The sequence below is a fragment of the Nematolebias whitei genome, chromosome 3 (assembly GCF_014905685.2).
Source record: "Nematolebias whitei isolate Nwh7 chromosome 3, NemWhi1, whole genome shotgun sequence".
Taxonomy (NCBI): domain Eukaryota; kingdom Metazoa; phylum Chordata; class Actinopteri; order Cyprinodontiformes; family Rivulidae; genus Nematolebias; species Nematolebias whitei.
In genome coordinates, this window is record NC_056500.1 from 51,860,668 (window position 1) to 51,871,955 (window position 11,288).

The 11,288-nt window shown below is 44.2% G+C and overlaps 1 protein-coding gene across 1 annotated transcript in view; it reads right to left on the bottom strand.

Annotated features, from left to right (window-relative positions):
- nit2 (nitrilase family, member 2) overlaps positions 1-11,288 on the bottom strand; it is a gene marked incomplete at its 5' end in the record, with an annotated part of 80,456 nt that overhangs the window by 35,907 nt on the left and 33,261 nt on the right. Inside the window, 1 exon segment of the mRNA XM_037698320.1 lies at positions 376-474. Within this exon segment, the coding sequence (XP_037554248.1) occupies positions 376-474 (99 nt within the window).

The following is an 11,288-nucleotide window of genomic DNA, read 5'->3' on the forward strand; positions in this document are numbered from 1 at the left end:
TTCAATCATTTTAATAATCTGTATTCTTTTTAATTTACCAGAAACTTCAAAATAAATTCTCACCCTATACTGAAACCTGTTTAAAGATCTTACTGCCACCAGCTGGTGAAGCGTGTGACGTTAATTTGAACCCTGCCCAATGGAACCGGTACTGAAAGCATTATGTAAACACAACATGTACCGTACCGAACCAAGTCGGACCGTGCTGTACCGGTACTACGGAAAAGGGGCATTTGATTCTTGGGGATGGACAAAGTAAAAAAATTGTCAGGCATTATATTGGTTATCGGCATTCGCCTTTCCCCCACCCCCACAATATCAGTATTGGCGATAGCAAAAATTTCCATATCGGTCGGGCTCTAGTTGTTTTCTTACCATGGGTTCACAACAGAGCTATGACCCCAGGCCATGTAGGAGGCAGCTTCATCTCGGGCAGGGGAAGCTGTAGCCACAAACACCTGGTTATCAACCGCCCTGCGAAGAAGCAAACATTATGCTAATCAATCTCAGAAACAACAACAAAAAAGCATTATTAATCACAGCATAAATGTCACAATAATGTCATTCTGTGATGGCGGCGCGCGCACATGCTGCGGCTTCTCTCTCCCCCGACAAAACAGTGTTTTCGTTTTCTTTGTCCTGCGAGCTGGAATGTGCTTGTATATCTTCGTCATGTCTACATGTCCTAAAACACAAGTATAGCCGTGAGTTCCTGCTTGATGTCGGAAAAAACCCACTTTTAGGAATAAACAGCAAACTCGAAGAAGAGCTACGTGACTGCGGCCTGCTCTGGAAGCCGGTACCATCACCGACCCTCACTCCATCACGCCCACAGTGGAAGTGCCATAAGCGGTGCGACAGGAAGCAGAAGTGGGATAAGCGCGGAGGTATCCGAGCTAGGCTAGCAGCTAGCCCACACAAGCCGGCCGTCCCATCCATGGTTTTGGCTAACGTACGCTCTTTGGACAATAAACTGGATTATATACGCCTACTACAAACAACACAGAAGACTGTGAGAGACTGTTGTGTTTTTGTGTTCATGGAAACATGGCTTAATAACAATGTTCCGGACCATAATATTCAGCTCGAGCAGCTAACATGCTACAGAGCGGACAGAGCTCGCATTGAGGGAGGTAAGACCCGCGGCGGCAGGCTCTGTTTGTATCAACAATGCTTGGTGTTGTGATGCTGCTGTGGTCTACAAACACTGCTCACTTTTAGTGGAATTTATGGTTATTAAAGGCCGACCATTCTATTTATCGAGGGAATTTACAGCTGTTATAATCGTCACTGTTTATATACCTCCAAGCTCCAGCAACAAAAACAGAAGTGAGGCACTAAATGAACTGTATCTACACATCAGTGAGCAGCAGACAGCCCACCCTGATGCTTTTCTCATCTTGGCTGGCAATTTTAACCATGCAGATCTTAGGAGTGTGTTTCCAAAGACATACAAACACATAGACTTTCCAACAAGAGGAAACAATACACTGGACCAAGTTTACAACACCATGAAAGGAGGCCACAAGGCCCTTCCCCTCCTCCACATCGGCGTCTCTGATCACATCAGTGTTATGCTAATGCCAGCATACAGACCACTGGTTAAAGTCACCAAACCAGTCTTCAAGCAGGTACAAGTGTGGCCGGAGGGCTCTTCAGAAGCTCTTCAGGACTGTTTCAACACTACAGATTGGAATATGTTCAAAGAAGCTGCTACCAAAAACAACAACACAGGTCTTCAAGAGTACTCAGATACTGTATGTTCATACATCACCAAGTGTATTGATGATGTAACTGACCTCAAGACCATCACTGTTCGGGAAAATCAGAAGCCATGGCTGACAGCAGAGGTCTACAGACTCCTGAGAGCCAGAAACGCTGCCTTCACAGCAGGAGATCAGGTAGGCCTGAGGGCAGCCAGAAATAACCTGTCCTGGGGCATCAGAAAAGCCAAGAAGCAGTATTCCAGGAAGATAGCTCATCGCTTCAGTGACAGCAAAGATACACAGAGTCTGTGGCGGGGAATACAGACCATCACGAACTACAAGCCAGCCCCACAAACCTGTGACAGCACAACCTCTAAGCTGAATGAGCTGAATGACTTCTTTTCTTGGTTTGAGGCATGTAACAGCACACCTGCAGATAAACTCTCCCCCTCTCCCGATGACTAGGTGCTGACACTGTTAACAGACAGTGTAAGGCAATCATTCATCAAGATCAACGCCCGAAAAGCTTCTGGTCCTGACAACATACCTGGTCGTGTGCTGAAGGACTGTGCAGTGGAACTTGCAGCGGTCTTCACGGATATCTTTAACATCTCGCTGAGTCAGACCATCGTCCCCACCTGTTTCAAAGCCACCACTATCATCGCTCTCCCAAAGAAGGCATTGCCCTCCTGCCTCAATGACTATCGTCTAGTGGCACTCACCTCCATCCTGATGAAGTGCTTCGAACGGCTAGTCATGAAGCCCATCAACTCTGTCCTTCCTGCCTCCCTGGATCCCTTCCAGTTTGCAAATCGGCCAAATCGTTCGACCAACGACGCCATCTCCTATGCCTTCTACACAGCCCTCACACATCTGGACACTAAGGACTCTTATGTTAGAACGCTGTTCATTGACTTCAGCTCGGCATTCAACACCATCATCCCCAACAGCTCATCCTTAAACTGGACAGTCTGGGGCTGAACACCTCATTGTGTAACTGGCTGCTAGACTTCCTGACCGGGAGACCACAGGCAGTACAGGTCGGCAGTAACACATCCAGCACCATCACAGTGAATACAGGGGCCCCCCAAGGATGCGTGCTGAGCCCACTTCTATTCACCCTTCTGACACACGACTGCACACCATCATCATCCAACAACTACTTTGTCAAGTTTGTAGATGATACAACTGTGGTGGGTCTCATCAGCAACAACGATAAGACAGACTACAAGAACGAGGTGAGCCGCCTGGCCTTGTGGTACGGACACAACAATCTCTCTCTGAACGTGGATAAGACAAAGGAGATTGTTGTGGACTTCAGGAAGAAGCACACCCAGCATGCTCCTCTGACCATCAATGGTACTACTGTGAAGAGAGTGAGCAGCACCAAGTTTCTGGGAGTGCACGTCTCAGAGGACCTGTCCTGGAGCAGGAACACTGCATCACTGGAGAAGAAGGCTCACCAGAGCCTCTACTTTCTCCGCAAGCTGAAAAGAGCTGGAGCTCCAACCCCCATCATGTGCACCTTCTACAGGGGTGCAGAGTGTCCTGACCAGCTGCATTATGGTGCGGTTCGGTGCATGTACTGCATCCTGCCGCAAGACACTCCAGCGCATCGTGAGAGCAGCCGAGAAGATCGTCAGCACCTCCTTCCCCTCACTACATGACTTACACAGTACCCGCCTCACTCGGAAAGCCCTCTGCATGGCGGGTGATCTCACACACCCACTACACAGCTTCTTCAGCCTGCTGCCATCAGGGAAGAGACTGCAAAGTCTCCAGGTTCAAACTAGCAGACTGAGAGACAGCTCTGTTCATCAGGCAGTCAGGATTCTGAACTCTCTGCATTCTCTGCCTCCCCTCCCTCTTGTACCGCCTTAACACACAAAACTTTCACACTACTGTTTACATTTGCACTACAGTTTATATTCATACTACTGTTTACATTCACACTACTGTTTACATTCGTACTACTGTTTACATTCACACTGTTTACATTCACACTACTGTTTACATTTGCACTACTGCTTCTATTCACACTGCTGCTTATATTACACTACCGTTGATATATATATATTTCCTAGCCTTATTGCATATGTCACTTTACCTATACCAATATCAAGGACTTCATACATACACTGTGTACATTCACTTCATATGCTGCTTCGCCACTTACTACAAATGTCAATGTCAAGACTTTCACTTCATTTCATTTTATTTTCCTGGAAATCATTAAATCACATCCACAGGCTAAAAGACTCATCATCCATGTAGGCACCAATGACATCCCCAAACAGCAGTCTGAATATTTGAAACAGGATTTTATTCATCTACTTGGCACTGTTCTACAGTTTCAACTGCAAGTTTTTATCTCTGGTCCCCTTCCCACTTGTAGCAAAGGAATAGGCCGCTTCAGCAGACTTCTCAGCTTGAACACCTGGCTGTCTTCTGTTTGCATCCTCCAAAATGTAAACTTTGTTGAAAATTTTGATGTTTTCTGGGGAAGGAGACATCTTTTTGGGACTGATGGCCTCCATCTGAACAACTCAGGTACCCATACTCTAACTGCCAATCTGGACTACAAGGTACAGCACACAACCTCACCATCCATACCTGGTAACCATGTCACTATATCTGACCAGTCTGCTACTGATTGACGTCTACATGGTCCTGGCTCTTATAGCTCCTCTTGTAACTGTTGTACACATAACATTGGACCAGGCCCATCTGTTCCCAGCGACCAATTAATTTCAGTTCGGATTACATACAGGGAGCGAACCATACATAACCATACTCGTTCAGTGAACTTTAATAACCATAGATCTTTAGCAAAACATTATTTATCACCCACAGCTACTGTTAACAGTTCACCTGTCACCCTCAATATGGCTGTTTTAAATGTCCACTCTCTTTTCAACAAATCTTTTATTATAAATGATTTGATTTCAGATTTTAAATTGGATTGTCTGTTTTTAACAGAAATTTGGTTAAGTGACGATGCACCAGTTGTTCTTACTGAGGCCTCTCCACCTGGTTTTAAATTTTCTTTTAATGTTCGAAGTGGCAGAAAAGGTGGTGGCACTGTTTCAATATCTAATCATTTAATGGCTGTTAAAGAGATTTCATTTGACCAGTACCCGTCTTTTGAGCATCATGCCTTTGTTTTTAGCAGCTTGCCAATACTTTGTGTTACTGTTTACAGACCACCCGGACATGTTTCTGATTTTATGACTGAGTTTTCAGAGTTTTTATGTTTTATTCATGCTAAATATAATAAGATTATTGTGACTGGTGATTTTAATCTACATGTTGATAATCCATCAGATTTTTGTCTAAACAGTTTTTAGAAACTCTGAACTGTATGGATTTTATTCAGCACGTCAAGCAGCCGACTCACAACAGGGGACACACCCTTGACCTTGTTATTACCTATGGCTTGACCTCTGGTGTGTCCTCTGTTGTTGACCTGGCTGTGTCTGACCACTATTGTGTGTTTTTTAATGTCACTGATTTGATACAGCAGAAAGCCACGGTCCGAACTGTTAGGAGGCGCCATCTTACCCCTGAGGTGATTGATAATTTTTTTTAGAGATTTTAAACAAAATTCCCCTCTTATTTTAACTGCTTCCTGTGATTCAATGGTCAGTCAATTTTTTTAACAAACTGAAAACAAACCTGGATCATGTAGCTCCACTATTTTCAAAAAAAGTTTTTATTAAACGAGTATGCCCGTGGAAAACTGAAGACATAAAGAAACTCAAAAGAAATTGCAGGAAAGCAGAGAGGAAATGGAGGAAAAACAAATTGACAATCGACTACCAAATAATGCGCGAACAGCTTAATATCTACAATTCTGCTGTCAGAAATTCAAGAAATGCATATTTTGCCAAAATAATTAATCACAAAAATAATCCCAAAGTTTTGTTTTCCACCATTGATAATCTGATTAACCCTGACTTTACTGCTTCTTCAAACACTCCAACTAACTCTCTTTGTGAGCAGTTTGCAAATCACTTCAGAGGTAAGATTGAGTTAATTAGAGCTAACATTTTATCTGAGCAAAATACTGGTTTTAAATCTATCGAATGCTTGTTTTCACCTGAGCAAACACTGGAAGAGTTTGCTGTGGTTGATGCAGAGATGCTCGGCAGAGTTTTTTCAAAGTCAAACCAACCACCTGCCTCTTAGACCCAATTCCCTCATCACTTTTTCATTCATTTTATAGATTCTCTGAGAATGAAATTTTAAACATTGTAAACTTCAGATGGGTGTCTTCCCCATTGCCTTTAAAATGGCTGTGGTGAAACCCCCTCTGAAGAAAAGTTATCTAGATCCTAGTGTTTTTAATAATTATAAACCTGTATCCAACTTACCATTCTTAAGTAAAATCTTAGAAAAGCTTGTTTTTAATTCCAAAAAAGTTCAATCTGGTCCTCTGGACATTCAGAAAAACAAAAAACAAAACAAAGCAAAAAAATATAGAAACGTTTCGTCTCTCATCCAAGAGACTTCCTCAGTCTGAGGTGCAATTTTCAGCTCAGTCTCTTAAATAGCACCTTCTCAGAGTGGATCAACCAGTTTGCTGCTGACAACCAAAACCAGCTGATCACATGCTCAAGAAGGACCATCAGCCTAACAATGGATCATTAGCACACTGATGGCTGTTTACTATTCACAGAGGGCTGAGTGATACTAGCAATCACAGCATTGTAAGAGGGGGACAGTTGAACCCGAGGCCTCCACCCCTGTTTAATGATGGACGGTTTCTTTTCACAAAGATGGCCTCCTTTACTCCTCTCTCAAACCATTGTTCCTCTCTGTCCAGGATGTGAACATCTTCATTCCTGAAAGAGTGACCGCTGGCCTGGAGATGAGTGTAGACCGCAGAATCCTGACCTGATGATGTTGATCTTCTGTGCTGGTCCATCCTTTTGGCCAGTGGCTGTTTAGTTTCCCCGATGTAAGACTGATCACAGCCCTCCCGACACTGAAAAGCATACACAATATTACTCTGTTTGTGCCGGGGGACTGGATCTTTGGGATGAACCAGTCTTTGCCGTAATGTATTTTGGGGTTTAAAAGCCACTGGGATGTTATGTTTAGAAAATAAACGTCTCAGTTTCTCTGATACTCCCTCAACATACAGAATGACCACTGGTCTGGGTCTGGGTTCCTCTTTTTCACCTGATGCCTGACTGGAGTCCTGTTTGGGTTTCTTCTCTGCTTTCAGGAAGGCCCAGTTAGGATATCCACATTGCTCTAGAGCCTGTTTTGTGTAAGATTTCTCCTTCTGCCTGGCTCCTGAGTTAGTGGGGACGCTGTATGCTCTATGATACAGAGTCTTGATGACTCCTAACTTGTGCTCCAAAGGGTGATGGGAGTCAAACTGCAAATACTAGTCTGTGTGGGTGGGTCAGGTCAGGATTCTGCGGTCTACACTAATCTCCAGGCCAGTGGTATTGGACTGGTCTCTGTACCACAGTACCCATCGTAGTATGGATGATGACTTATGCTGCAATCTTCAAAACCAGACCCGAACCTGCTCCTACTGCACCGGAGGGAAGTGGAGGCCACGGAATCTCCATAGATTGAATCCTCAATTCACCAGAAATACAAAAAAAACTTCATCATTATAACCAACAATGCTTAAATACCCCCTTGCTAATGCTATTATTAATTATTAATCTAATGTCTGTTTAACTCCGGGCAACATCGCTCGATGAGGTCCTTGATGTCGGCTGACGGCCTGTATAGGTCCAGTAACGGTTGAGGACCTTTGAAAAGCAATGAAACCCGGGTAAGAAGAAAAAAAAAGAGAAAGAAAAGAAAGAAAAATAATAATAAATAATAAAAATAATAAAATAAAAAATGGTAATTGTGTTGTAGTGTTAGGTCTTGTTTTATCCCCTTTTGTCGTTACAGGAGCATGAAGTAACCTGCTGTTTCTGTCACAAAGGATTGACAGAAACCAAATATCTCTGGGCTGTCGGTTCGTCCTGGTGGTGCCAGTGCTGTCACTCTGGCTTGGTGGCCAGAACTGCGGTGAATGGAATTCTTGTCTCTGACGAGCCCCATAGTCTGCCGCAAGTATCCGCAGCGGTGTGCATGGAAACAGAGCGCACTTGCAAAGTCATATGGACCTCGGCTCTGAACTCAGTGCCCTATTGTCCAAGGGGAGCTACCCCACCACGAGCCTCATACTACCCGGTGATAGCCAAGTTGTGGGAACACCTCCATAACGTCACCAGGTTCGTGGCAATCCATCTGTACACTGGGCTGCCCTTGGTCCACGGCCCATCCTTCGGGGTTATGCAGGGATCATCAGAGCCTCTGCCCCCGACAGTGCCAGCCTCCTTAGGGGCAAACCTAGGAGCCACTCCACCACTGGTTACGACTCCCGTGATGACAGCAATTCAAGAACGGCATACAAATCCACCTAACGTCCATCTGGCACCAACCCTGATGGTGACGACTCGACATGAGACCCCAGCCGTTACTTCACCTGACCTGCCACCTACAGGGGCTCAGCCTGAGACCGAGCCCATGGAAGTAAGGGCAGCATCTCCTGAACCACCCCTTCTCTCCCTGGAGTGCCCAGAAATGTACCAATTGGAAACCTATCTTGATCATTTCGTGAACAATGAAGTTGGCCCACCTAGTCCGACCAACTCCACGAGCACTGCTCCGTATGATCCTACCAGCCCTGAAGATTCCAACCCACCAAGCCTGATCAACCCGGATGGAACATTTCTGGACCCAACTCATCCTGATGGGCAAGTAAATGCCCCTCAAGAGTCGACGCAAGTACGACCACAGCGAGTGCCGGAGGCGTATGCATGGGTCTATTCAGACGAAGGACGACCCATCTATGAGCCCGTCACTCCTGTTGAGTCTCCCATGAGTGTGGAAGCAACATCCTCTCAGCCTGTCACCAGCACAGCCCCACCTTCGTCTGAGGATGCACATCACCCCGGGGATCCGACATCTCAAGTTGGCAACTCACGAGAGGTCGACTCTGGCAAGCTGACGATAGTGGATTATTGGGATGCTGATGACGAGGAGGCCCAAAGCCTTGGGCCTAGCGATACTGAAGATCCAGCACCGTATCACGAGGATCTGGTCGATTTGGATTACAAGGAAGATGTCTTAAAAGTGGATACAGCTGATGAGGATCGAGACTGGCTTGGTGCTTAGGTGTGGGTCAAGGGAACAGCCTGACTCCGTGGAGGGGGTGTCAAGGAAGCCATGTGCGGAGTTCAGCCTGCCCCGACATATAGGACATGTCAAGACATGTTATTCTATGTTTATTCTGCTTGTTTCATGCTCTGCTGTAGGCCTCGAAGCCTTGGATAAACAAAGCCATGTGTTGCTCAACACGTACACTTACACACTCCATAAACACGAATGTATATGACATGCAGGCTCACACAGACACACATACAAGCTCACACAGACATACACACAGGCTCCCTAGGAGACACACACGCGGAGGGAGAAAAGCAGAGCAGGAGAAATGTCTTCTCTTTTTAATAAAAATTACCAGTTTCAGATGAATGAGAAATATGTGGTTATAATAAAATCAATAAACAAGTAGATGATCAAGTGATATTATAAACTTTGTGATTTTAAAATGTAATCTTTATGATTTTACAATGTAATCTGTTTTTAAGCTCAGTAATGTTGTTGAAAGAAAAAAACAGTAGTTTCTCGAATGTTCTGGAAAAGAAGTTATAAGTAAGGGCATTACACAATGGGAAAGTCCCAGAACACAGCTCTGAGCGAATCAGAATAGGACAACTCAGAATGACTGAGCATTATTGAACAAAATACACCCAGATTTTAATATGCATTAGGAGTGACTGGCAAAATCTCATAAGAAGCCAGTAAAGTCGGACCAAAGTCCAACCCAAAAGGGATGGGTTGGCCTGACGGGGTGACTGGTCTGGAGATGTCAGTCAAAACCTCAGGCTATATAAACAAAAGTTTCAGTGAAAACTCTGCTGTTTTGGGGATCCACTTCACAAGCGAGGGAGCTCAGGATAAGACCCGAAGAACCTCTGGACGAATTGTGGATTAATAGGGCAATTTTGGACGGTCTCTGCTGGAGGAGAACTAGGGTGAAATCCGTTGGAATAAGTTTCTTTTTTGGAACTGTTCTTCAACCCATCAGCCCGGATTATCCCTAAACCCTTTTTTTCTTCAAATTCAACCAGATCGAGGACCAGGAACGGCCCACATCCGAGAGAAAGATGGGGAAATTTGCCTCTTACTGAATTCAGAAAACATGGTAAGGGGATGTTCCTCAAAATTAGTCCTTAATGAAACCTTATCCCAAATTACAGCAGTGGTGTATGAATTGACAAGATGAAAAATCAATTATATTAAAAACCTGGTTGCTCAGAGTTGTAGAAGGGCTTTCTTTGTGGTGAGGAATAACGTGTTGGGTCAGGTAGAGAGAGTAGGTAAATGTGTTCCTGAGGGAGACCGGGCGTGGCCGGCCGGACTAAAGGACGACCGTGGCCGAGCAGAGAGGAGTCCAAGAGCCTGTCTCAAGCCTATCCACAGGGACTGAGATCTACCTTGCCCAGAAAAGTCAACAACTAAAAAGGGACTAAGGAGTGAAAATTATTCATCATGTGATCTCTTTGTAATCCAGTGTAATCATTATTGTGCTATACCACTGTTCCCCTGCAAAAGTTATTGATTAAAGCAAAGCAAAACGTAAAATTCTGGATTCTTATTTCAAACACCCTTTTGTTCTTGGAAGTGAGTGGAAAACTTGGTTCAATGAAACAACAGAAATGTGGGAGGTTTTAAACGGTTTTATTAGCTTTTGATCATAAAACAACATCCATGAGCCTTGTGCCTAGGCTCTAAAAAACTCCAGATCGATTAACAATTGCAACGCTAAATCAGGAGATGAGCTACCGTTAAAATGCGCTCCCTCGACTGCTAAACGTCCACACTCCTGCTGCTAGGTCGGGCGAGGCACGAGGTGAAACTTTGGGTGTGGTGCAAGGATCGGAGGTAGTTAACAGTCTGGGTGAATCATCTCAACACAGCCTTAAAAATAAAACTGTCCTAGGAAACGGCTGCGGGTAATACCTGAGCCATAGGATTCGTTTTGAGACCCGTTGGAGGAGAGGCTGAGGTGAGGGCGTGGCACGTGTCCTGTGCCTACCTCAGTCGGGAAAGCAAGACAACATATACATACATATACATACATATACATATATATACATATACATATACATACATATATGTACATATATACATACATACATACATCTATATACATACATACATATACATAAATATACATACATACATATATATAAATATACATACATACATACATACATACATATATATACATATACATACATACATACAGGTCCTTCTCAAAAAATTAGCATATTGTGATAAAGGTCATTATATCCCATAATGTAAGGATAAAAATGAAACTTTCATATATTTCAGATTCATTGCACACCAACTGAAATATTTCAGGTCTTTAATTGTTTTAATACTGATGATTATGGCATACAGCTCATGAAAACCCAAAATGCCTGTCCCAAAAAA